Source organism: Lutra lutra, chromosome X (genome assembly GCF_902655055.1).
Source record: "Lutra lutra chromosome X, mLutLut1.2, whole genome shotgun sequence".
Taxonomy (NCBI): domain Eukaryota; kingdom Metazoa; phylum Chordata; class Mammalia; order Carnivora; family Mustelidae; genus Lutra; species Lutra lutra.
The window spans coordinates 85319632-85346879 of NC_062296.1; the positions used below are offsets into that span (position 1 = coordinate 85319632).

At 36.5% G+C, this 27248-nt stretch overlaps 1 protein-coding gene across 8 annotated transcripts in view; it reads left to right on the forward strand.

Moving 5' to 3' along the window:
- SCML2 (Scm polycomb group protein like 2) overlaps positions 1-25611 on the forward strand; it is a 97686-nt gene extending 72075 nt beyond the window's left edge. For 6 of the 8 annotated variants that reach the window (XM_047716328.1, XM_047716329.1, XM_047716327.1 and 3 more), the window contains 8 exons: positions 6130-6338; positions 10753-10876; positions 13058-13261; positions 13980-14159; positions 19722-19832; positions 20489-20740; positions 24101-24252; positions 25340-25611. In XM_047716328.1, coding sequence (XP_047572284.1) covers positions 6130-6338; positions 10753-10876; positions 13058-13261; positions 13980-14159; positions 19722-19832; positions 20489-20740; positions 24101-24252; positions 25340-25468 — 1361 coding nt within the window. In that variant the 3' untranslated portion in view covers positions 25469-25611. Of the gene's footprint in view, positions 1-6129; positions 6339-10752; positions 10877-13057; positions 13262-13979; positions 14160-19721; positions 19833-20488; positions 20741-24100; positions 24578-25339 lie in introns of all 8 variants that reach the window. The other 2 variants (XR_007124815.1, XM_047716330.1) reach the window with 2 other exon arrangements.
- Positions 25612-27248: the final 1637 nt, after the last annotated feature.

A 27248-nucleotide genomic window follows, 5' to 3' on the forward strand; every position in this document is an offset into this window, starting at 1 on the left:
CTTGCTTATTATGGAAAGGGAAAATAACTCATATGTGACAAGAAGAGTCCTTGGGGATTCTAAAAGGCTAATTTCAGAGGAAAAGCAGACTCTGGCTATTATGAACATTTAGTTTCTGAAGCAAGGTTAGGCTTCTGGGATAGGATGGTGGCTCCTCTGATACAGGTTGGGAGAGAAGAGAGAACAAATGGGACAGAATTTGAAAATACCTGTTAAGGAAGCCAGTGTGATGGCATGGGGTGGCAGTAGGAGTGAATGAAGGAAGATCAGGGGTTTACACCTGACTTACATCCCCTTTGCTCTTATTGTGACCCAGGACTAGTCAGTTTGTGGCATTATGAGCTCAGTGAGTCAGGGGGCCAAATTTCCAGATAAAGGTATTGGGCACTTCAGCCAAGCTTTTGTGAATACCAGGCCTCAATGTTGGATAATGATCATGTAAGTGTAACCATCTCTGTTGGTATCTCTGTATTTTTCACTGTTGAGGTTTATATTGTTTCTTTGGGTTTGTAGTTAGCATGGAAGATTTTAGTATAAATGATAGTTAAATTGTACATACAGTTTTAAGAACAAGGAAGATGACTTGCAAAATATTTCTAAGCACGAAAAAAGTTCCAAAATCAAATGTTTATAATAACAGATTTTTTTAAAAGAGTTTTGGTTTCTCCAGACCATATCTTACTTTTCTGTTTTGGCTATTCAGAATTTGATTTTGTTTATTTCTTGCCTCAAATTCAAGGAATCTATTTTTATAGTAATTTCTGCTCTTCTTGTCATATGGCTACATATGTAGCATTCAGTCTGTTTGAGAAGAAGGAAATCATATATCACCTATCTACTTAAGGAAATAGGAATTTTATGGATCCACAAATATATTCACAGGAGACATGAGTTATATGACTGGGACCATATTTATTTCTTCCGGATTTCCTAGGTTGCCTAGGCTGGTAAAAAGTACACACTAAGTATTGAGTAAATAGTGGATGAAAAATCTGGAGAACACTAAGCAACCATACCTCTTAAGTCTTTTTAGATCAAAAGCAAGATACATATTAATTTATATCTCCGATCCATTTTTGTTTAGGTTCAACTCAGCCTTGTTTAAGCTAAACCAGCACATATGTAACAGTAGCTGAAAATAGGAAGTTGCTGTTCATTTCTAAGTGTATTTCCTTTTCTGTGGTAATTGTATGTACAGGTGTCTTTTCACAATTCAAAGAAGGCAAGCACTGTCTTTCAATAATAAAACTTCTTCATATGTTAGCAGAAATATATATTTAGTGAGTGTTATTTGGAAATAAATACTAAATAAGGTTAAATCCCCAGACATGAAAAGTTTTACCAGCCTGTTTTTTTCTGTACTTGTTAATGTTTTCTCTTTGTATGCCTCTACATCTGTTTTTTTAAAAACCGAAGACTCCCTCTGTCAGAGAGTACCTATGGACTCTAGTGAAGGATCACGTAGGAATTCACAAGGTTGTCTTTTGTCCCTCCTCCTCCTTTTTGTAAACATGTGCACTGTGACTCAGGGGAGTGAATTTAATAGCCTGTTTTGCTGAAAGCAAGGCAGCATATAAGAAAAAGTATGCACTTAGGAGACCAAACTCTCTTAGCCAAATGGGTGATCTTGGCTACATTATCTAACCCCACAGAGCCCAAGTCTCCTCATGTAGAAAGTGGGGAAACGATACCTACCTCATAGGATGTTTGGGTGGATGACGTGGGATAGCAGATATAGAAATGCCTAGCATGTAATGGGTAGCCAAAAAGTACTGGCATCTGTTTCCTTTCTGGAGTTCCCCCTGTTCTAGGCTTCCAGGCCTCTTCTTGACTTTTAATTTCTTTTGCATTTCCACAATTCACTAACTTCTCATCTCCTGGATATTTTTCTTAGCTGAACATTCTCTGTTCTATCTGAAGATAAGCTGAAGAACCAGGTAGGTTTTGTGTTAGGTATTCACATAAAAATTTTATTAAAGATGGTTAGTATATCCTTCTATATATTTCACATACTTTTGTCAAAAAAGGTTTTTACTCACTTTGTGGCCACTATGAACACACGGTTATAGTGCTAGATATAATTTGAACCTTATCATTTAAACAAATTTATTTTGTATTGGAAATAATTTAATTAATACTTAAATAGAGTTTCAGCATAGTGTATATGTTATATGATTGCTTTTTGGAGATAAATACATGTATAATGTATAGTTTAATTTTGATGTCTAATATATTGGATGATTACTCTTTCCTCTTTAGTTAAAATATTTGAAAAAGTATTTTGTTCTAGGTGCTGAGGACATGACAGTAAATGAAACTGAGTATTTGCCTTTGAAAAGCTTGCTTTCTAAAGTGAAAATTTCTTGAGGCGCCTGGGTATGTCAGTCATTGGGCATCTGCCTTCAGCTCGGGTCCTGATCACAGGGTCCTGGGATCGAGCCCCACGTTGGGCTTCCTGCTCAGCGGGAAGCCTGCTTCTCTTTCTCTCACTCCGCTTGCTTGTGTTCCTTCTCTCGCTGTGTCTCTCTCTGTCAAATAAATAAATAAAATCTTAAAAAAATCAACAAAGTGAAAATTTCTTTTTATACACGAAATTTTTTATAATGCTTTTTTCTTATTTTGCTCATACATGTGTATATACCATGAATTAAGGGGCTCATATAGAATATTACATTTTAGGGGAGTATTTGAAGCTGTAGCTTAAGTATTTGTGTCCTAACATTTTTTTTTTTTTTGTCAGAGAGAGAGGGAGAGAGAGCGAGCACAGGCAGACAGAATGGCAGGCAGAGGCAGAGGGAGAAGCAGGCTCCTGCTGAGCAAGGAGCCCAATGCGGGACTCGATCCCAGGACGCTGGGATCATGACCTGAGCCGAAGGCAGCTGCTTAACCAACTGAGCCACCCAGGCGTCCCTGTCCTAACATTTATTAATTTCAAATGCCAGATTTCAAATTTTAAAACACCAAAATTCTTAGATCAAATAATGATTTCATTATAGTTGCCATGTTCCAACAAGTTACTGTTTTATTCATTACAACTTAATTACATATTATATATAGAATATACTGGTTTTAAAGGAATAACATTGGCTTGCAGGTTGAAAATAGTTTTTGTTCATTCAGTATTTTTTGAGGACCTTCTATTATCTTAGGTTCTGTCTTAAACCAACCTGGTGCAAGAATTTAAACTTAGGTCCAAAGCCCAATCTGTTTCCTTTTCTTCATGCCGTGTATTCAGAGGTGGAGACCAGAACTGTGGAGATGAACAGATTAGTCAAGACAGTGAGGATTTATTTGGATTTAGTAACTAGGGAAGTGTCATTAATGACCTGGGAAAGAATTTCTTTAAAATATGTTTGTAAGAAGGAAAGCTAATTACAGGAGGCTAAGGAGACTCAGAATAATAAGGAAATTGGAGTATTAAGTATAGGTGCTGTTTCTTGGTATTTTGGTAGTGACTAGAAGGCGATTCATGTAAGGGCTTGAAAGTATACCAGAAACTAGGAGAACTAACTTCAAAATAAAGGATTTATGAGTGTTGTAAGAATAGTTGGGGATCAAGTGATTAAATACCGTGAAGAAAGAGGAGGACATAGAAACCATAATGTCCCATGGGAACCAAATAAGATAATTATTAGGTGATAAGTAAAGGGGATTGACTGGACTTAGAAGAGTAGAGACAAGACTTTTCATTTGATGCAAGAAGAAGAGGTGAGAATGAATGAAAATAAAAGCATTTTAAAATGGAGAAGTGAGATGGTTATGATCACTCCCAAAGATACCCTTTAATCTTCCCATAAAGTAGAAGGTAGGGTCATTTGCTGAATGGAATAGAGTGAGAAGGAGATGGAACCTTTAACAGGGAAAAGCATTCTGTTGTGGAGGATCCTTGGAAATTAGTGAGTTGCAGCAGTGACACCCCATTTGAGGTCAGTGTGGATTTTATAGCAATAATATTCTTATGTTCCAAAGCAAGAGTTGGCAAACTGCAACCCAAGGGCTAAGCCACATCCAGCCCATGTAGCCTGTGAGCTAAGAATGGTTTTTATATTCCTAAATGATTTTTTTTAAAGATTTTACTTATTTATTTGACAGAGAGAGATCACAAGCAGGCAGAGAGGCAGGCAGAGAGAGAGGAGGAAGCAGGCTCCCTGCTGAGCAGAGAGCCCGATTCGGGGCTCGATCCCAGGACCCTGAGATTATGACCTGAGCCGAAGGCAGCGGCTTAACCCACTGAGCCACCCAGGCGCCCCTATATTCCTAAAGGATTTAAGAGAACAAAGAAACAAAGAAGAATGTGTGGTGGAGACTGTATGTGGCCTTGAAAGCCTGAAATATTTACTATCTAGCTCCTTATAGAAAAAGATTGCTGACCCATGTTCTACAGCTCAAGGCCAGGGAAAGCAAATGACAGTGTGCCTCAGAGGTGGGAGCCGGCGTGCTAGACATGAGCAGAGACCAAGGGGTGATAAAGTAAGGGATACTAGTTAGACGGATATTGCTAGAAGTGGATAGGAGGTTGATAAGGAGTAAAGCAAAGCCAGAAGAAAGTTAATAGATTGAATGAAAATGGAGAGGGTTTGTGGCTAGATCTCATAACGAGCAAAAAAGCATGGTCAGTTGGTATGAAGCAACGATGACAGGTAAGAAAATTGGAGGTAAAGAAAGGTAGCACAGTGGTTGTTTTGGAGATAGAAGAGTTCCAGAATAGCTAAGTATAACCATTTTAGGGAGGGGTTGAACTGTTGGTGATGAGGTCAGAATGATGAAGCATTGAATTATGATGTTTAAATTCCTGAAGATGATGACAAGGAGACTGTGTAAGAAGAAATAGTGTGAATTAGGTCACTGAGATTACTGAAGAAAGTAGAAGTGAGTGTGGAGTATGAGGTGGATGATGGTAAAGAGGTAAGAAGACTGGGGTAGGTACATGAATTACTGTAAATAAGGGGAGAAAGTGGTGGTGGCAGTTAAGTTTTCTTCCCTTTGCCCTGGCAGCTGGGAGAAGACTGTTCCTCCTCTTGGTTTGGCAAGTAACAACCTCTATTAAAAAGGCTACGGGGAAGATGTGGTATTCTCCATTGAAGGTCAGATTCATACATAGTTGAATTGTTTAGTTTCAAGTAGTAAAATGGAGCCCTCAAAATAAAAGTAGTTGAATTTTGCATAAATGTATAAATGTTGTACTTACACATTCTTCCTGTAAAGAATTTTTGACATTAATACTTCTTACTATATAAAATTCATGTTTTTTATAATAATAAAGTTATTAGGAGATTAATACTCATAATATCTCTTTTTACTTGACTGTGAACATCGGCAAAAGTGACCTGGCAGATAACGTTAATTTGACATGCTCAGACTGGATAGGGCTTACTTGCTCGTGATAGTGGTCCTTCCATGACAATGTTAATGTAGAGTCTATATTGTGGTATATGAAGCTTTATTACTAGACATACATATAGGAACATAATGTGCTTGAGCCATTAAAAATCAAGTGTAGGGAATTCCTCTGGCCTCTGAAAGACGAACTACAAGTTGATAGTGGTTGCTCTGTTTTTCTATATTGATGAGAAGAGTGATTCCTGCATATGTTGTGGTTAGATATTTTGGCATGGTATTTTCTGCTAGAAATTTTCACTATGCTAAGTTTGGAAGTTACTGGTTTGTCTTATAAAAGCCTCTTCATTTTTTTTTTTTCTGGAGAATTTGACTACTTGCTGATAATCTGAAATCTTAAATACCTAAAATTTCATTTTCAGTATGTATGTATTTATTTAGATTTTATTTCTTTAGTGGGAGAGAGAGAAGGCACACATGTGTGAGTGGGAGGAGAGGCAGAGAGAATCTCAAGCAGACTCTTGCTGAGTGTGGAACTCCATGTGGGGCTTGATCTCATGACCCCTCAGATCACGATCTGAGCTGAAATCAAGAGTCAGACACTTAAATGACTGACCCACTCAGGCACCCCCTGAAACTTCACTTTAAATGGTACTTTTAAGTGGTTTTTTAATGAATAACCTTTGGAATATTTTTAAAGGTTAAGTTAAATTTCTTTAGAGTCCTAAGAAGGCAATACATGTGTCATTTACTTTAGTTTTATTTTTATATTGTGTTTTTTGTTTTTCTCAGTGCCCGTTACAAAGAATATAGCAAAAACACAGTCTTCTCTTTCCAAAGCAACCCAGCATTCAATGCAGTCTCCACAGAAAACTGCTGTAATACTACCAACACAGCAGATCAGGAAATCAGGTCGCATTAAACCACCTGGGCAGACTTCAGTCCCTAAGAAGGGAAGTGCTGTTAAAAATCTCACACCAAGGAAAAAAGGCCCAAAAAAGGTGAGTTAATCTCCACCTAATTTGTATTATAGGTCTCTGCAGTGCCTTTTTTATAACATAGGGTTTAGGTTTTACTAAGAGTATGATGAGGTCCTTGAGCAATGTACTGTACGAAGAGCATATATAACGCTTTTTAAAGCCCACATAGCTAGCTATCAAGATTGGTATTTCTTTTCTTGGGTAATCTTTGAATTTTGAATAGTGTTCAACTTTCTCAAAACCACATTGGAAATACTATGTGGGTATATTTGTGTTTAGGCCAATTTATTTAAAAGTCAGTATACTTTGAATTGAGTTTTACTGTACATAAATTATACCTCAATAAAGCAGGTTAGAAAGGGGAATCAAAGCAATAAATTCAATGGTACTGGCCACCTAACTGACTCCTCCAAAGAAAACAACTTTAAAACCTAGAAATAATAGAAAAAAACAGCTACTTGAAGATACTGGAGAGTGAATGGAAGCAGACACACTGTGGTTGGGGGGAGTATGCACAGGAGGTAGGGGTGTTACACAGAATTCTGTATCTGGCAAAAATACTCTTCAAGAGTGAGGGTAAACTAAAGACATTTTCGATAAGAGCATACTTAGAGAATTCCACACTGGCCGATAAGCACTATAAGAAATCCTGAAGGAAGTTTACGTCTGGGTAAATGTGAATGATTTGTTTTTTGCTTTTTTTCCTCTTAATTTCTTTATACTAATGTGACTAAAACAATAATTATAATATGGTCTTGTGGGGTAATGTAATATATATGGCATGATATAATACATCATTACATAACATCAATACATAATATGATGTAATACATATAACAGTATAAAGGCTTTGAGTAGGGATATGGATTTCTGTCATTGGAAGGTTTCAACATTTTATGTTAAGTAGTAGAATATTAACTACATGGGTTACACAGTGTAATCCCCAGGGCATATTGTAAAAACACAAATGCAAAGAAGTCTAGCTAAAAAAGCCAGTAGGAAAACTAAAATGGAATTCCAAGGAATATTCAACAAGTACTTAAAAAAAAAGGAAAGAAGGAATAGAGAAAACACAGAGGAGACAAATAGAAAGGAAATAATAAAGGGGGGTTAGGGAGGGATAAAAGAAAATAATGAGGGTATACCCAGACCCAAAAATATTAATAATTACTTTAAAAGTTAGTGGACTAAATTTTCCAATTAAAAGACAGAGATTATAAAAATAGATTTTAAAAAGACCCAAATATATGTGTTCTACAAGAGATGTATTTTTTCCTTTTTTTACATGATATATATATTTTAAGATTTATTTATTTAGAAACAGAGAAAGAAACAGAGAATGAGTGAGCAAGCAGGGGGAGGGGCAGAGGGAGAGGAAGAGAGAGAAACTTCAGCAGACTCCTCACTGAACTTGGAGCCCAACCCTGAGATCAGGACCTGAGCTGAAACCAAGTGTCAGATGCTTAGCCAACTGCACCACCCAGGGGCCCCACAAGAGATATATTCTTAATAGAAGGACACAGAATCTTCCTAGATCTTATTAGAACTAAATTAAATTTCAGCAGTAATAAACATTTCTGAGTTCAGCCATCTGATATCAATATATATGACATTTCTGTTTTGTTTCAACTAATGTTTATAGTATGGAGCAAAATGACAATGCCATTTTTATTTTATTTTATTCTATTTATTCTTTTCTTTAAGAAAGAGAGCGAGAAAGCACAAGCAGGGGAAGTGGCAGAGGGAGCGGCAAAGGGAGCGGCAGAGGGAGAAGGAGAAGCAGGCTCCCTGAGCAGGGAGCCTGATGCTGGGCTCAATCCCAGGACCCCGGGATCACAACCCGAGCCGAAGGCAGACACTCACCGACTGAGTCACCCAGGCGCCCTTGATTTTAAAATGCTTAAATTAATACTGGTATTTTTATTTCAAAAAGCATTAAAAATTTTTAAATAAAAATTAAAAGTAACAGTGGATATATTACAAATATAAAATCATAAGCATTAAAAAATCAAATAAGCAGGTTATTCTAATGTAAATCATTAGCAGATTAAAGTTTTCAAATTCAAAATAAATTGCATAAAATTAAGGAAGGTTGTGATACTTAAAAGGAAATAATGCTTTATTTTAAATGCATTTTGAAAACTGGAATGTATTGAGGATGTCATTGATGCATTTTTTAAAGGTTTGTTTATTTGAGAGGGAGAGAGAGCACAGTAGGGAGGGGCAGAGGGAGAGGGAGAGAGAGTCCCAAGCAGACTCTGCCCTGAGCATGGAGCAGGACTTGGGGCTTGATCTTATGACCCTGAGCTCACAACCTGAGCTGAAGCCAAGAGTCAGAGGCTCAACTGACTCTGCCACCCAGGTGCCCTTGATGCATACTTTTAATGTTTATTTTGCTGAAAAAAGTCTTTGTGATTAGTTGGTAGAATGATGAAGATTTAAGTCCATAAAGTTTCTTTTCACTCCTTTATTTTTAAATAATTCCAGTGCTAATTTGACAATTTTATTTATTTATTTATTTTATTTTTTTTTTAATTTGACAATTTTAAAAAGGTTTTTTTGAAAATATTGTTTAGAGGTGCCTGGGTGGCTCAGTCATTAAGTGTCTGACTTCGACTCAGGTCATGATCTCAGCGTCCTGGGATTGAGCCTGACATTGGGCTCCTTGCTCTGCAGGGAGCCTGCTTCTCCCTCTCCCACTCCCCCTGCTTGTGTTGTCTCTCTCTGTCAAATGAATAAATAAAGTCTTTTAAAGAAATATTGTTTATAAGGTGGTAGGGTGGGGCACGAGACAGATTCTATAATTTTTTTGTGTTTTTTTTCCTCTATAATTTTTTTTGATAATTGTTTCGAAGGAAGAATTTTAGTTCACCATCTTCTTAGCTTTATTATTTCATCATGAAAAGATGAAGAGTCTCATGGATTTATTGATATCCCTTTTTCAGTACTGTCACACCATAGTTTAATGATTTTTTTAAAAAAATTTATTTATTTATATGAAAGGGCAAGAGAGTGAGCAGGAGCAGAGGAGGCATGGAGTGGGAAAAGGAAGAGGGAGAGGGAGAAGCAGGGAGCCTGACATGGGGCTTGATCCCAGGTCCCCGGGGTCATGACCTGAGCTGAAGGTAGATGCTTACCTGACTGAGCCACCCAGGTGTCCCCATAATTTAATTATTTAGGAAGTCTTTGAACTAGAGTACAAATAATTCTTGCAGTAGACTCTTTGTCAACTGTCTACGTACACCCCCTCTTTAAGGATTCTAGAAGTACAGAAGCACATTTTTCAAATAAATGTCCCTTTATTCAATTTGCAGTGTTAATAGAAGCATACTGTCTTGGTATGTCTTAAGTCAAAAGATTCAGATTTTTAACATACTGAAAGGATGAGAATGTATCAACACTATAATTATAATTCAGTTCTTAAAAAATAACATGATTTTGGGATGCCTGGGTGGCTCAGTTAGTTAAGCATCTACCTTTAGCTCAGGTCATGATCCCAGGGTCCTGGGATTGAGTCCTGCGGCAGACTTCCTGCTCAGCAGGGAGCCTGCTTCTCATCCTCCCACTCCCCCTGCTTGTGCTCTCTTTCTCTCTGACAAATAAATAAAAATCTTTAAAAAAAAAACATGATTTACTAGAATACAGTGAACCCAAATGACAGTCATTAATTTAAACAAGGAAAATACAACATTGAATGTTATCCTATTTTATCCTCCTTTGTCCCTGCTTTTAAAATATCCTCTATTATTACCTTTTCTAGGTACAAGACCCCCTTCTCTGACATTGGAGAGCCGTGTTTGAAGGTAGCTCCAAGAAAACCCCAAAGTTGATATAAAATAAATAAAAACACTAATGATATTTAAGAATGTCCAGAAGACATCTGTTTCTTATATACAATAGGCATAATTTTATATGGACTTTAGGAAACCACTTGTAATTTTGTCAAAATTATCATACATAATATGGAGAAATGCAGGCCAGATGCAGTAAAAACCAGATGAGTGACTGCTTTGTAAAGACAAAGTCCGTCCTCTGCCTTGTTAAGGTTCCCCACCCCCATTTTGGTGTATTGCCGAATTGGATTTGCAGACTTGACTTTAGCAGTGTGAAAAAAACTTGCTGAACAGGGAACCTCAGAAAATAAAAACAAGTTTTGTAGAGTGAGCTATTTGGCTAAGGTGTGACCAGTTGGAGGAGGGGTAATGCTGGGAATCCCATACTCTTGGTCTCTTCTCCTGCCTGACCAGCTCATAGGCCTCTCTGAGGAGCAGAGTTTGGAAAGTACTATAATTTGTGACACACACAGGGGTTTCCAACCATAAGGACTTCTGACAGCTGATCATTTGTGACCAGTGATGCTGATAATTTTCTGACCTCCTTATCTAAGAATCTTTAAAAAATGTATAATATATGCTTGTGCTTTTTTTTTAAACAGGAAAAATATTTTCCTGTTTTGTGTTCTACATCTTCGGCTTCTATTAAATCCCTGGCCAGAGACCGTCGTGTTTCGTATGATAAGGATGCCACTCCTGGTACATCTAAAATAGTGATGTCAACAGGTAAATTAGTATTTTTTAAAAGGTATAAAATTACTAATCTTTTACTCTGTGTTATTTTAGTATCTTTGAATTTGAGGAATAAAATAAGAGGAAAAAAGATGATAAGATATGTTTTTGGGTTTTTTCTTAGCATTTTTCGTATTAAAGTATTTTGATATTCTAGTTCATTTTGATGTTAAGGAAAACTGTTTAAATACACAAGTCACTTGAAAATTCACTACTCTTAAAGTATTTTATTTAGCTTGGTAAGATTTACAAAATTTACAACATTGTCAAATCTATTTTTCTTTTCCCTTTGTCTTATTTCACAGTGTCTTTTTGTCTTGTATGTACTTTTAAAGCTACGTCCAATGTTTTTAAAATGTCTTTTAAAATTTTGACATATCTTTACCTGTCAAGGGGCATGATGACTTTAAATTATTCTCAGTTATGTGAAGAGCATGAAATGACACTAACCTAGACTGAACAGATCCCCCTTTTATTTGTCATCTCTTCTATGTTTTCTTGTTCCCTTCCTATTTTTTTAAAGCATGTACCACTGCTTTTTCTCCTAGTTCTTTGTCTTTCTTACACTCTTCTGTTCCTTGGACCCTTCTCCCCAATTTTTCTTTCCTGATTAAAAAGAAATTATTTTTTTGAAATAGAAATCACTTACAGATTATTGTAACATACCTCATTTTGTCAGTTTAGTATTTCTGATTTTTTGTCTGTTGGCAGGAGAGACTAGCTAAATAAGTATAACACAAAGGAGATAAAACATTGAAATCTTTGTTTAGCGTCACTTGTGTTCAGTAGGACTTTGTCCATCCCATCAGCACCATGGGTTTTTATTTTTTTAAAAAAGATTTATTGCTTATTTTAGAGAGAGAGAAAGAGAGAGAGAGAGCCTGAGCTGCAGGGGTAGAGGAAGAGGGAGAGAGATTCTCAAGCAGACTCTGCACTTAGTGTGGATCCCAACTCCAGGCTTGATCCCACAATCCTAAGATTACAACCTGAGCCAAAACCAAGAGTCAGATGCCCAACCAACTATGCCACCCAGGCACCCCCTGGTTAAGTTTTTAATAGCCCTTTCATTTCTGTGACGGAGTCCATCCTTCCTTTGGCTATTGCCCCAAGGTTAAATTATCATGTATTTCAACATAGTGAAATTGAGATTATTATACTGAATATAGACCATGTAAATGTAAAATTTGGCAATATGAATTAGGTAATGGATAAAAATCACATGCTTCTTGATTTAGGGGGACAGTATATTTTATGTTTGGTAATAATGTACTCATATTGTTACATTGTATGTTGATTTATATTTATTGATTCTCAGTGAAGAAATATGGAAATGTGACATTTGTGTGATTATAGACGATTTGCTTCTAAGTCATATGCTTTTATTATACATAGGAAAGCGTTATTTTTAAATTTCTTTAGTGAACCTTGGCAGGTATATAAAGGCCATTTTTATTTTCCTTAGGTTAATGAAAAAAATTATTCTAGGTCATTAGAACTTACTGTGTGACATGTATCTTAAATTATTCGGTTACTTTAGAAAATACACTGAAGTTGCAATGTTGGTGATTTAAAATAAATTCAGTCCAAAGAGTATATTAACATGACCAGTTGTGACAAAATTCTTGTACTGTGTATACAGTTAAAAGGTGAAAGTATTTATCTTTATACCATTTTACATGATGTGGGAATGTGTGAAGAATTGTTTTGTGAGGGGCTCCTGGGTGGCTCAGTTGGTAAGCATCTACCTTAGGCTCAGGTCATGATCCCAGGGTCCTGGGATTGAGTCCTGCATCCAGCTCCCTGCTCAACCCTCCCCCACTCTCCCTGCTTGTGTTCCCTCTCTATCTCTCTTTCTCTCTCTCAAATAAATTAAAAAAAATCTTAAATTATTTTATGATGCTACTAAAAGTTGGATAGGTTTTATTATAATTATTTTAGGCAAAATTCTAGAAAATTGAATAGGTGTTTGGATTATTTCTAGATTTAATATCTTTATACAAATGTAAAAATTAATTACATATATACTTTTAGGTAGCAGAAATGATTGTTGATAGTTTATATTTGGGTTCTCTTTGAGTGAAGTGTGGCTAGTGGGATATAGTAAATAATTATGTAGTGTTTATGTTGCTTTTAACCAATCTCTTTGTTGTATTTATATACACATGTTTCCTGAAGTCTGTGTCTATGTAAACAAACATGGAAACTCTGGTCCTCTTTTGGATCAGAAGAAAATCCAGCAGCTGCCTGACCACTTTGGCCCGGGCCCCGTGAATGTGGTGCTCCGGCGGACCGTGCAGGCTTGTGTCGATTGTGCCATTGAAAGTAAGACTGTTTTTGGATTTCTTAAGCCAGATCATCGTGGAGGAGAAGTGATAACTGGTATGCTCAACTAATCCTTTACTCAGCTTTACTTATGAATTGATTTTAGGTTTTAAAAAGGCAAGGATTTTATAATATATAGATTATCTTATAATACTTATAGTTTATTAACTATTTATAATATTGGCATACTTACGTTGATATAATAGAATATTTATAATAAATGCCTGTTGATAGACTTTTAACTCTGGGAAAGTTTAACTTTACGTTCAAAGTAGACAATGGTCAGAGTCATACTGTAAATGGAGGTAGAAGATTTTTTTTTACATGCTTTATTAAGTTCACTATAGGCAAAATACCTTGGTTGATAATATATTTTAATGTTTTTAGAAAACAGACTGATCTGTAAGAAGCTATAAGTGAAAATGTGACTCAAGAAGTGCTTATGAGATAAGATACAACTGCCTTTCACGATTGATCAGATACTACATTTATGCCCACAGAATGCTTAGAGTTGCCGGAAGTGCTATAGATCACTGGGTTGCTGCTGCCGCCCTTGATGTTGTTTGCCTTACGAATATTTTTTAAATGAGCATGCTTTTACCAATATAGGCTATTGTGTTTGAATGAGAAGCGCCTTTGTAATTTAAGAATATTCCTTTACAAATTACAAAAACCGCAAGTTAGATTAATAATATATTTCCAAAATTGATGGCTTTTTTGATGTTGTAGTTTTATCTTTCTACGAGGTAATTGACATATCTTTTCCCCCCAATAGCTTCCTTTGATGGGGAAACCCACTCTGTCCAGCTCCCTCCAGTGAATAGTGCATCATTTGCTCTTCGCTTTCTTGAGACTTTATGCCACAGCTTACAGTGTGATAACCTTTTGAGTAGCCAGCCTTTTAGCTCTTACAGAGGTAATACTTCTAGTCCTGCAGAGCATGATAAAAAATCAGGTGAGAGAAAATGTAAAATTTTATACTGTGCTTCTATTTTATAATTAATACGAGAATCTTGTATAATTTAGTGTCCTCCTCAAAGTAAACGTTTTAGCCACCATGAACTAATTAGACATGTATAATATATAGTTGTTTTTGTTCATTCAAAGTGGACAAATAGTTTCTTATATTCATAATGAAGTTGAGACTCAAAACGTGAAAAGTATCCTGTGGTTTGACTTGCATTTCCCTAATGGCTGAGGTTAAGCATCTTTTCATATGCTTATTGGCTATTTGTAGATCTTCTTTGCAGAAATGTCTATTTAAACCCTTTCTCTATTTTTAATTGGGTTCTTTGTCTTTTTACTACATAGAAATAAAATATATTTGTGCCTCTTATATATTATATCTGTTATAGTTATATTCTTTATATATTCTGGATAAAGTTCCATATCAGAAATATCCTTTGCATATATTTTCTTTGTTCCATAGGTTGTCTGTTCACTTTCTTGATGGTGTCCTTTGAAGCACAAAAATTTTTAATTTCATGAAGTCCAGTTTATCTATTTTTTTCTTTTATTTCTTGTACTTTTGGTGTCATACCTAAGAAAATATTCCTTAGTACAATTTCACAAAGATTACTCCTATGTTTACTCCTAAGATTTTATAGTTTTAGCTGATATATATAGTTATTGATCTATTTTGAATTAATTTTTCTATATACAGTGAGATAGGGTCTAATTTCATTCTTTCACATGTGAATATCTAATTGTCCCAGCACCATTTGTTGCAAAGACTACTCTTTCCCTATTGACTTGTCTTGTGAAAAATCAGTTGGCTGTAAATATGTGGATTTATTCCTGGATTTTATTTTTCATTGATCTGTATGTCAATCCTCATGGCAGTATCATACTACCCTTTTTTTTTTTTTTAAAGATTTTATTTATTTGACAGAGAGCGTACAAGCAGGGGTGTGGGACCCTGAGATCATGACCTGAGCCAAAGGCAGACACTTAACCAACTGAGCCACTCAGGCATCCCCGTACCCCATGATCTTGATCACTATAGCTTTTTGTAGTAAGTTTTGAAATTGGGAAGTGTGAGTTTTCCAACTTTGTTTTCCTTTTTTCAAGATTGTTTTGGCAATTCTGGGTTTCCATATGATTTTTAAGTTCAGCTTGTCAATTTCTGCTGGGATTTTAGTAGAAATTATGTTCCATCTGTGGATCAATTCGGGGATTATTGCCATCTAATAATATTGAGTCTTCGGGGTGCCTGGGTGGCTCTTGATTTCAGCTCAGGTTATGATCTCAGGGTCTTAGAATTGAGCCTTGCATCCAGTTCCATGCTCAGCATGGAGTCTGCTTGTCCTTCTCCCTCTACTCCTCCCTTGCTTGTGTGTTTAGTCTCCCTCCCAACTCAAATAAGTGAGTAAGTAAATAAATAAATAAAATCTCTTAAAAATTAATATCACATCTTCTAGTTCATGAATATGGGATGTCAATGTATTTAGGTCTTCCTTTATTTCAGTAGTATTTTGTAGTTTTCAAAAAGCACATCTGGCACTTCTTTTGCTAAATTCATCCCTAAACATTTTATTATTCTTTAAAGATTTTATTTATTCATTTGAGAGACAAAGAGAGCACAAGCAGGGGGAGAGGCAGAGGGAGAGGGAGAAGCAGACTCCCTACTGAACTGGGAGCCCAACATGGGGCTCTATCTCAGGACCTGGAGATCATGACCTGAGCCAAAGGCAGATGCTTAATGACTGAGCCACCCAGATGCCCCAGTATTCTTTAACTTTTTATGTGGATTTGAGTCACTGTTGAATGTCATTTCATTTCTTGTAGGTAAGCTGTTCAAGTGAGGAATTTTCTCACTTTTTAAAAAAAATTATGTTTTTGAAGAGTTTATTTATTTGACAGAGAGCAAGGCCAAGCAGGAGGAGCAGCAGGCAGAGGGAGAGGGACAAGCAGGCTCCCTGCAGAGCAGAGAGCCCTACTTGGGACTCAATCCCAGTACCCCAGTATCATGACCTGTGCCAAAGGGAGATGGTCAACTGACTGAGCCACCCAGGCGCCCCAAATTTTCTCACTTAAAAAAAAAAAGTATTTTAGGGAGAGAGAGAACAGGGGGAGGGGCAGAAAGAGAAGGAGAGAGAATCTCAAGCAGACTTCCCTCAGGGCAGAGCCTGACACGGGGCTTGATCCCACCACCCTGAGGTCATGATGTGAGCCAAAATCAACAGTCAGATGCTTATCCAGTGGAGCCATCCAGGGGCCCCTCACTTTTTATTTGTGAAGAATTTATTTCTCCTTCATTTTTTTAAAAAAGATTTTTATTTATTTATTTGACAGAGATCACAGGTAGGCAGAGAGGCAGGTAAAGAGAGAGGGGGCAGCAGGCTCCTTGCCGAGCAGAGAACCTGATGCGAGGCTTGATCGCAGGACCCCGGGATGATCTGAGCCGAAGGCAGAGGCTTTAACCCACTGAGCCACCCAGGCACCCTCTCCTTCATTTTTTAAACTCTAGTTTTGTTGGAGGTAGAATTCTTATTTGACTTTTTTTTTTTTTTAGCAATTTGAATATATCATACTACTTCCTGTTAGCCTCTGTAGTTTCTGATGAGAAGTCAGTTGTTAATCTTATTGAAGATCCCTTGTATGATGATTTGCTTTTCTCTTGCTAATTTCAAGATTCTCTTTGTCTTTTGCTTTTGATAGTTTGACTGTGTTTTTTCTAGGTGTGGATATCTTTTAATTTATCCTCGTTGGAGATCGTCGAATTTTTTGGATGTTCAGATTAATGCTTTTCATCAAATCTGGGAAACATTTAGCCATTACTTTTTCAAATATTCTTTCTGTCCCTTTCTCTCTGTCACCTCTCCTTCTGGAAATCTAACATTATGTGTATTTTGGTGTCCTTGATGGCACCCCACAGGTCTCGGGGGCCTGTTCATTTGCCCTCATTCTTTTTTCTTTCTGTTCCTTAGACTTTATCATCTCAGTTGACCTTTCTTTAAATTTGCTGATTTTTTTCTTCTGCTAGTTCAAATCTGCTGTGGAGCCCTTCTAGTGAATGTTTCATTTCATTTATACTACTTTTCAAGTCCTAAATTTTGATTTTGTTCTTTTTTGTTATTTTTATCATTTTATCGATAGTCTCTATTTGGTGAGACTTTGTTCTCATACTTTCCTTTAGTTCCTTAGACATGATTATTATTTTTCTAGATCTCTGAACATAAACGGCTGATTTAAAGACCTTGTCTGCTAACTCTAGTATCTGCACTTTCTCAGAGGCAGTTTCTATTGACTGTTTTCCCCCCTTTTTATGGGCCATACTTTGATGTTTCTTGCATGTCTCCTAATTTTTAATTGAAAACTGGACATAAGAGTGTAAAGCAGTAACTCTGAAGATCAGATTTTACCCCTTCCCTTGCTGGTGCTTTGGTATAGTGACTTTCCTGGACAAACCTAATGACTTGCTGGGCTCATTTATTGTATATGGCCACTGAAGTCTGCTCATTCAGCTTAGTGTTCAGCAAATGATTGGACAGGGATTTCCATAAATGTGTGCAACCAGTATGTCTCCCATCCTTTGCCACAGAGTTTATGTATGTGTTGGACTTTACCTTGAACATTCCGGGAGGCAGTTTACAAGTCTGCTTTGTGCAGAGCCTCAAGGTCAGCAAGAAATGAAAGACCTAAGTTAAGGTCTTAGGTCTTTCCTAGGCATGGATACAGCCTTATGCATGCATATGGCCTTCTAGATTCCCAGGAGTATATCTGTGGTTTTCAATGTCTCCTAATGGACATTTTATTCTCCAGGTTTGTTTTTAAAGCTTTTGGGTCAGTTTCCTGTCAGTGCCAACTGGGCAACTATAGTGTTAAACAATTACTACTGTGGATTTTATTCAGTTTGTTTGCTTGTTTGAGCAATGCCTTAGAGATAGGACCGTTCACACCGAGGACGCTCTGATTTAGGTCCAATAAAACAAGCCCTGATAGCAGAGCTTTCTATTGAGCTTCAAGGTTGGTCAAATTGTGATGGTTCTTTGGGGATAGGGCCTTTTGAGAGCTCCAAACCCATTGTGTTCCCTCCAGTGACTGCTACGATGTGGGGGTTTTCACAGCCACAGTAGTTATGAACCTGTTGGTTTGCAAAGCTGCTGCAAAAACAGTGAAGGGGATGATGGTAGGGAAGATAAAATGCCACAGAGTTTGCTGTTCTTTTGGAGGTTCTGCCTCTTTTTTCTGGAACAAATGCCTTTTGGATTGTTGTAAGCCTTTACATAATGTCCAGAGTTTTTGAAAAAATTAATTTTGCTGGTCTCTTTGTTATTTTTATAAAGAAGTGGATTTTTGGAGGTCTTTAGTCAGTCATCCTGGAAGTGCCTCTCTATGATGACTTTTAAAGTATTTTGTAAATTATTTGGCTTTTTTCTAGTTATCTCTGCAGGAAAAGTTTTGTGCCTGAGCTTCCTAAAATACCCAGAAGCAGAAGTCAAGAGTCATTTTTATGTTTTATCAGCCCCAGATAGTAGATCATACACCAGCTTCATTAACTTTGTAAGAAAGCATTAGAATATTATAAGTAAAAGAAAACATTTTCTGATCTTGCTAAGGTTCTGAGGTAACATGTATCTATAGAAAACTATCCATTAGGATTTGAATTTTCTGTAGCATTAAATGAGTATGAAAAAAGTCAATTTTTTTCTTTATAGGAATTTAAATATCCTAATTGTAGAAATATTTGCCATTCACTGAAATATGTTTTGCCTATTGGTTTTTGTAGTCCATGATTAAAAATAAAACCAAGTGGTAAGAGCTCTCTTAGACTCTTTAGTAATCAGCCAGTAACCAGATGGCAGATGATCTTAAGAAGCACACCTATGCCTGGCCGCCAGCTATTTTGAACCAGATGAAGTTTGACTTTGGTACTTTCTCATTGCACTCTTTCTTCTCACTCAGGTTCTGTTAATCAGATTTTTTATATTTCTGTTACACTTAATTTTTCCTTTTAGTTGGAGGTTAAATCAAGATACTGACAGATATTTAGAATCTAATTAGTAATTTGAGATGTGATTACTTTCAGGATCATGCCTTAAAGAGTGGTCCTTTAGGTAAAAATGCATTTGCTTTAATAATAAGTAAGCTGTAGAGTTATAGTAAGGGTAGCTAGCTCTGGGCCAGGACTATTGCCTATAAAGCGAGATGTCCATTGTACACTGCCTCCTCCTTCTCTGAATTATTAACTTTATTTTTTTCATGGGAACAGTTTTCCCAGGCCTTTTTAGACATATTATAATTGATCGCCTCACTGCTTCCTGAGATATAGAGATATGTGATGACCCTAGAATAAATGATGCCTGGATATAATGCTTTTAGCTCCTGAATGTGATGTCACTGGAATATTTAATGGGATGAAATCAACAAATATTAGTCATAAATAATCAAATAATTGATAAATTGTTGATGAAGTTACAGTAGGCAAATGCGTTAGAAACAGAATTGTTATATGCTGATGATCTGAAAATGCTCAAAGAATGTTAGTTATAACAAACACCTTTTTTTTAAACAGTTAAAGAAGACGTAACACAAAAAAGCCCCAAACGGCCTTCTCAGGAACCTCCACCTTATGTTGTTCCTGTGTCACCTAAACTCCCCAAAACAAAGGTGTATGCCTCCAAAGGTAAATGGTATTTACATGGTCCTCGAATGGGAAGAAAAGTCACTCTACTCCCATTTAACTATATGCTTTTGGGTGGGAATGTGTATTTGCCCAAATCAGTTGAGCATTTAGGCTACTACTACTTCATCAGTTTTCTTGAGCATTTCATTCCCTTCAGAAGTACACAATGGTCATTTCTCCTTAGATAAAAATGAAAGTTACAGTAACATTTTCTATTCAGCTCTGATTACTAGAAGCTGATAAAACAGTGAACAGAAAAACTAGTGCCTTTTCCCACTGGAATTTTTGAATGTCCAAGTAGTAAGCAAACGGTAGAAGCCAACTGTATGATCATATTATAATAGTTGTGAAGAACTGCCTTCCTAAAAATGAATGCTTTAGTGAAGTGTTTACAGCCTTAGGTAGCAAGACGGGGAAGGGACAATTGCCATGAGAAATACAGGAGACATAGTGGAATCAATTTGGATTTTGAGACAGTATCCATTACTGTAAATGCCAAGAAACGGAGGCGGCCATGTACTTTATGTGAGAGGTTTGTGGTTCAGTATAGCTTGGCTTAAGTGAACTGTTGAAGCTTTGGAGATGTTTTGAACTTTTAATAGTATTTAAGCTATAAGTCCACTGAAGATCATTGTCTTTGTCTTTTTTTCTTGTAGAAGAACAACTGTCTTGTGAGGGAAGTGGCATGCCTAAAGAGGAAAAGCTTTCTGAAGATTCCAAAAACTCACCACCAAATCCAGCAAATGCTTTAAGCCCTACCAGCAGAAATCCTGTAAGCACTCATGCTGCAGTCTCCAGGAGTTTTTCTCCGAGCGTGCCAAGCACCTCAGGTTCAGCACTAGTGGGGACCAAATCTACCAAGAGCAGTCACCATGAAGTTAAATTCCAAATGCAGAAGAAAAGTGAAGGTATATTTAAAAACAGTGATTCTCAACCAATGTGTTTCTTTCTCCTTAAGGTTTCTTTGCCTAACAGCATCCTCTGAGAGTGTATCACATTGGAGAAAGTGCCAAGATTGAGGAGTTTTGAGTCCTCCCTGTTTACATTGCTGTCAGGTTCAAGCCACTATAGATGCTCTGATCCTCATGACCGCATAGAACTGTCCCTGGGGATCTGGGTCACCAGCCATGTCTCTCATAGAGACTTTGTAGATCAGTTGTTCTGATTAATGGTTCCATTGTAATTGATCATTTCACTGGATACCGTCTGGACTTAGAAACCTCCTATGACTCTGAGGCCTGGAAAGATGCACTTCCTCTCCTCTCTGATGTACTCTCTTCCTTGTCTCTTTTGAGACTTTTCCTGACTCCAGCTTGCGTGTGGCTCCTAGCTCTGGCTCTGGTACTCTGTTGCTATAGCTGTTTCCCCATTCTCCATACCTTCAGTTATTCCCTCCGACCCACCAAGAGTACACAGTATGTGTACACAGGGCAGCGTCCTGTTGCCATCTGGAAAAAGCCAGATTAGTTTTCCATGTGCAAAAATAGCTACCCTGTACCCTTTTAAGGATGAAGGGGGTGGGGGTAGGGGTGGGGCAAGGTGGGGTAAGGGTGGGAATATGTTTTGTCCCTTTTTTCCTGGTAGGCATCTAGGCAAGGTGAGTATTGAAGGCAGTAGGAACCATCCAACTTGATTGCTTTTCTTCATGGATGTTTTCTATGGGCAACTGCGCTGCATACATGCTCCGACATATTTAATGTCATCCCCCCATCTCCCACCTCACGTAGATCGTCTCCACTTTCAGAGTGACGTGTGCAAGGAGTCTGATGGTAGATGCTTATCTCATCAAGGGGTAGTGTGTCCAGAATTTTTAGGTATTTTCACAAAATAAGCTCTGAAGACAGGTCTTCTCAGTAAAAGGTTATAAAAGGTTATCCCTGATACTGAATGTCTCACTTTCAAATGTATGACTAACACTGCTATGCCAAAGTAGCCTGTACTTGGGCTTGAGAAGCCAAGATTTTGGTCTTTCCAGGAGTGGAAAGACTAATAGTAATAATATTACTTACTGGTAATTTACTTATTAGTAATGGAAATCAGCATCATCCTCATCACTATCTGACATGTGCCAGGCATGTAATATTTTATATAGCCTTATATGGTACATCTTTACAATAATTCCTTAAGATGTAGATGCTGGTAAACACTTCCACGTGAGAAATCTGAGAAGTCACTTGACTAAGGTCCCCAGCTAGAAAGTGGCTGGGTCAGTCCTTGAATCCAGGCACTCTGATTCCAGGCTGTATGCTTAACTGCTGGGATGCTTCCATCTCCAGAGAATAGGTAAGCATTTCACTTGGAAACTGTCTGGAGGTGTCATTACAAGGTATTGGAACTGTGACTTAAAGCTGAGTCTGCCCCTGATTGCTGGTGATACTCTTACAACCTCTTGTCCTGCCCCATTATTTTAATGAAATAAACTGTTCGTTTTTATTATAGGAAAGAAATCCAGTAACGTTGTGGATAAAAATCACGTTTCTTTATTTCAGAAACACTTAACTGATATTCTAGTGTATGTAAGACAGAGCCATTCAGGAGAAAAGCAAGACTGGACTTTGATTGTTTTTCACATATAATTATTTGAATAACACTAATGTTTGCAACTTCTCTGATTGTTTTGAAGATATGGGCCCAATTAAATGATTTTTCCATAATGAATTAAAAATAGATGTCTTACAGTTTTTATTTTTAAGATAAAATTATAATTTTATACCATAAAGTATATTTTTGCATATAGTTTTTCTGTAGTAATCTATAAATCTGTAGTAATCTATAAAATCTACATGTTATTTAAGACATAACTATACCAGATTCTGATGACATAAACCAGAAATCCCACAAAAAAGTTAATTAGAGGTATGATTAGCTTGATTAGCTTTGCCAATAATTTTTTCATCTTAAATTAAGTCTTTCTTAGAACTAGAGAAGACTTTCTGTCTAAATTGTTAGAATGCCTTCAGCATGGCATGATCTATACCATCATCATTTTCATTTGTGTTGAAACAATACAGTAACATTTCTTAGTAGATATGACCAACATTTTTATCTCTGACAAGAGAAAGGAAGGATATGTTTTAGTAAAGAGTTTTTGTTTTACATCAAAGTTGTGACATTGAAAGAGAAAATAAGTACACTTTTGAGCTACACACAAAAAAACTTACCATTCTGAGTTCCTTTATCTTGTTTTTCTTTGCCCTTTACCTGGGTAAATACTCAAAATGCCCCTAAAATGGCTAGAGCCCAGATGATAGGAAAGAAAAGGTATATCTTTGGTTAATTCACACCAGAAAAGACCAAATTTGTGTTGACGGTCCTGGTTTAAAAAAACAGATCTTCCTGGCAATTACAATCTTATTACATACTGACTTTTGTGAGACAAGCACTCTGTTTGAGTAAAACAAATACTTGTCTGGACACAAAGAAATTACAGCACAACTTGGTGAATAGCACAGCAAAACTTTTTGAAGTATCAGTACTTACTTTATTCTATGTCTCAAATTATTATTATTTTTTTACCTATAAACATTCAACCAGAATATCTATTAGTATGCAATTAAGCTTGAGAGAGGTATTCAGTATAATGTTAAAATTACTTCTGGCCTAGCCAAGCAGAAAATAATTCTGTTTTCTTCAAAATTCAGATAGGCATTTGAGCCTTAAGAGACAGGAATTTAAAGAGTAAAGTGGTGCTAAAAATATCCATATTGAATACATGGGAGAGATTCGGTAGAACTAATTTGGTTTTCAACGATAATGGGGTTATTGAAATTCCTTGATTAAAGTAAATAAATTTAAGCAACTATAAAACTAAATCTGGAGACTTTCCATTGTATTTAGCTAGTAAAAGGAACCTAATCCGACAGACCAAGATAAGAGAGAGAGAGAGAAATTCACTGAAATACTTAAAGAGTAATAGGTTAGCTTAGATTAACCTAGTTTAACCCAAGCAACAGATCTTTTGCTGTCTTTGCCTGTGGCCAACGAGGCCTCAGATTTGATCAGTCTGCTTTATGATTTTTGAAGCTTTAATGTAAACTCTGAAGCTACTTTTGTTGTTTGGGGGAGGTCAGATGGGGTGCTCTTGGGTAGCCATCCTCAGGTCATCCTAATCTACGCTTCCACTGGATTCTTCGCTCGGAGACCTGAGTCCTTGCTGGGGTGCTTAACAGAAGGTTCCAGGAATGGGACCAATTCTCCCTACCTAACATCTCTTCTTTCAGGATAATGATCAGGTCAAGTATGATTTGTCTTTTTTCCCCCCATTGAAGCTCCAAGTTATATAGCTGTACCTGACCCCAGTGTCCTGAAACAAGGCTTCTCTAAGGACCCTTCAACCTGGTCTGTGGATGAAGTGATACAGTTTATGAAACATAAAGATCCTCACATATCAGGCCCCCTCGCCGACCTCTTCAGGCAACATGTAATGTATCTTTTGATCCGGTTTTCCTGCCGTAATGCCTTTCAATGACCTCTGTGCAGGCCCTTCAGTTGGATGGATGCTGATTGGTGTGGATGGTGGGGGAACCCTATCAACTGATTTTTCCATATGTGAGAAAGGTTACTTGACCCAAAGTTAGATTCTTAAATGGTAGAGGCTGGATCTGTGCTTTAAATTGGTACCCGAGTACCTAAAATACTACAAGTCTTCAAGTTCTCAAGAGAAGATGATTCAGCATGGCCACTCTCAGATGTCTTCTCCCACAAGGATCCTCCTCCCCACCTGCTCCCTGCTCGGCCCCAGGACCGTGAGTAGGAGGGGGTAACCACAAGCTGTGACAGGGTGTCCTCCCTGTTAATGATGCCCAATGAATCCAGCAACTGTGTAAGATTAAGTGTAGTTTTATTTTAAATAGGAGCTCATGAATACCAATTACTATGCTTCTCCGACATAAATTGGTTAATTAAGGAAATAAAAAATTTTAGGAGGATGCCTTGTGTCTATTAAGTAATGTTTATAGTCTTTTCTAACAAATCGGTGACCAAATGTCTTCTGTCCTTTTCAGTATTCTAAAGAAAGTCAGTAATTAGTTTTAGCATTTAATTAGTTTAGCTTCAGACAACTAACCGATTAGCTTTTGACATAAAGACAACACTGTGTAACACATTTACAGTTTGCATTGATGCTGACATCCTCATATTCCCAGCCTTTTTAAATAAAGTTAGTGACCGTCTGAAATTTGTTTCTACAATTCATAACTTTCTAAACTTTGTCATAGATAATGTAGTATTTTATTCAACACACAGTATTTAAAACCAGATAGTTTGGTGCTTAGGCCAATTTTGAAAGATACTGGATTAAATTTCCTTTTTCTTAAAATTTGAAGTGAATTTAAAAACTATCAAATGTCTTACTGTATGAATTATACTTTTAATAGTTTTCAGGAAATAAGTACATATTCAGAGAATATATATCGAGAATGTACAACTGCTCTCGATTTTACATGTTTTTATATATAATTTGATAAAATATGAATGCATTATTAATTGTAATTTCTTTCTCTCTGTAGGAAATTGATGGGAAGGCTCTGCTACTACTCAAAAGTGATGTGATGATGAAGTACATGGGGCTGAAGCTGGGGCCGGCATTAAAGTTATGTTACTACATTGAAAAACTTAAAGAAGGAAAATACAATTGAAAAAAATGTGTAAGTTTAGACTGGACAGAATTCTTAATTGTCCTGGTGACTTTTAATTTAAAAATATTTTAACTCTCTTAGAAGCTTTTGTTTGGTAGACAGTTCCTCTAAAATTTGTTATATCCAGAATTGCAGAACAACATGATAGTCCAATCTACTTCTTTAAAAACCATTTACATGTTAGTATTAGCATATTCAAATTGGGAGTTCTTTATGTCTATTGTTTTACAGTTTATAATTTATCATTTTATTATACAGTTTACAAATGTATTTTCATGCTGGAAACAGAGAAACACCTTTGATTTCAGTTAATGTATATATATATAGAACCAAAACAGCTAAATCCCAAAGGGGGAAGTATCAGGGACTGACAAGTTCTCTAATGAAATCTGTGAGAAGTTTTCCTTAGAAGAAAATTTAAAGATGCAACTGTAGATACGATCTCTTTCTCCAAATATTTTGTGTCTGATACTGCAAGTTCTGTTTCTGTTCTGCCAGTTTCTAGAAAGGGAAAGCCATATAAATTATTATCCTTTTGTTATTATTTCTCTGTATGTTATATTTGTTCATATTTAAAGAAAAAAAGCAAGCTTATAAACTTTCATAAAGTGTTCTTAATCAGTTTTTAATAACTTTTGAACAATTGTACGATAAATAGAATGGTTGTTTATGCAGGAGATATTATACTACAAGGGTGGTTTGGATGGAGTCTGATTAAATTTTTTCAGTAATATACCTATTATTTTAAAATGCATATTTTTGCTAAGTGTAAACATTTAACTGGGCAGTCATTTCTCACATCTCTATATGAAGACACCTGTGCCCAAATTTTTAAAAGATAAATATTTTATTGTCTGTGCTTATTCCTCCTATGGATACTATACCCTATTTATATATTCCATACCTGTAGGTATATAAACAAGTAAATCTGTTCTTTTTGAATTTAATATGGCACTTTGTACTGCCACAGAGGTAATGGTGAACTATTTATATAGTTAGAGGTCTTTATTCTGTAAAAAAAATATGTGCATCATTTGCTATTACTATTACCTCTCAGCTTTGTCTTCAGGGGATAAGAAACAATCCGTAGGTTGGTTTTCATACAGGGAAGCTCTCTGTCCTATGCAATGTTTCTACTTACTTTGCTTAGCTCTGAGCCATTTATTCTGCTAAATTTTGGAAGATGCATTAAATCTGACCTATCATTTGGGGCTTTATTTTTAAAGTTAGAACTTTCAAGGGGAAATGGTGCTATATGTTTATAGTAATCGCTTTGTCTAAGTTTGGTAATGTTGATAAGCTATGAGAATCTGTGCTAAAAGTCTTAGCCATTTGTTGTAAATGCCAATAAAATATACACCAGGGGCATGAATGTACATTTTCTTTTTCAGAAAACCAAATGTGCTTTTATAAGAATGCAACTATTTAAAGGATGGTTTTATCTATGTTATTCCTTTTGTGTTAGGAGGCAAAATCGTAATTTAAACCTAATCTTTTTTTCAAATTGTTTGCGTAAAGATGCTGTGCCCAGTTGAGCAGTCCTCAGGTGTTTGTATGAATACTATGTTTTACAGTTTTCAGATTTTAAAATATAATAAAGTTTTAAAACCACAATAATGTCAAAGCCTCAGATTTGATTTTGTTTGCTTTCACTGCATGACATTAATATGCAAATTTATTAGAGTTGATAAATGCTCTACTGGGACACCTGGGTGGCTCAGTCGGTTAAGTGTCAGCCTTGGGCTCAGGTCATGATCCTAGGGTCCTGGGACGGAGCCCC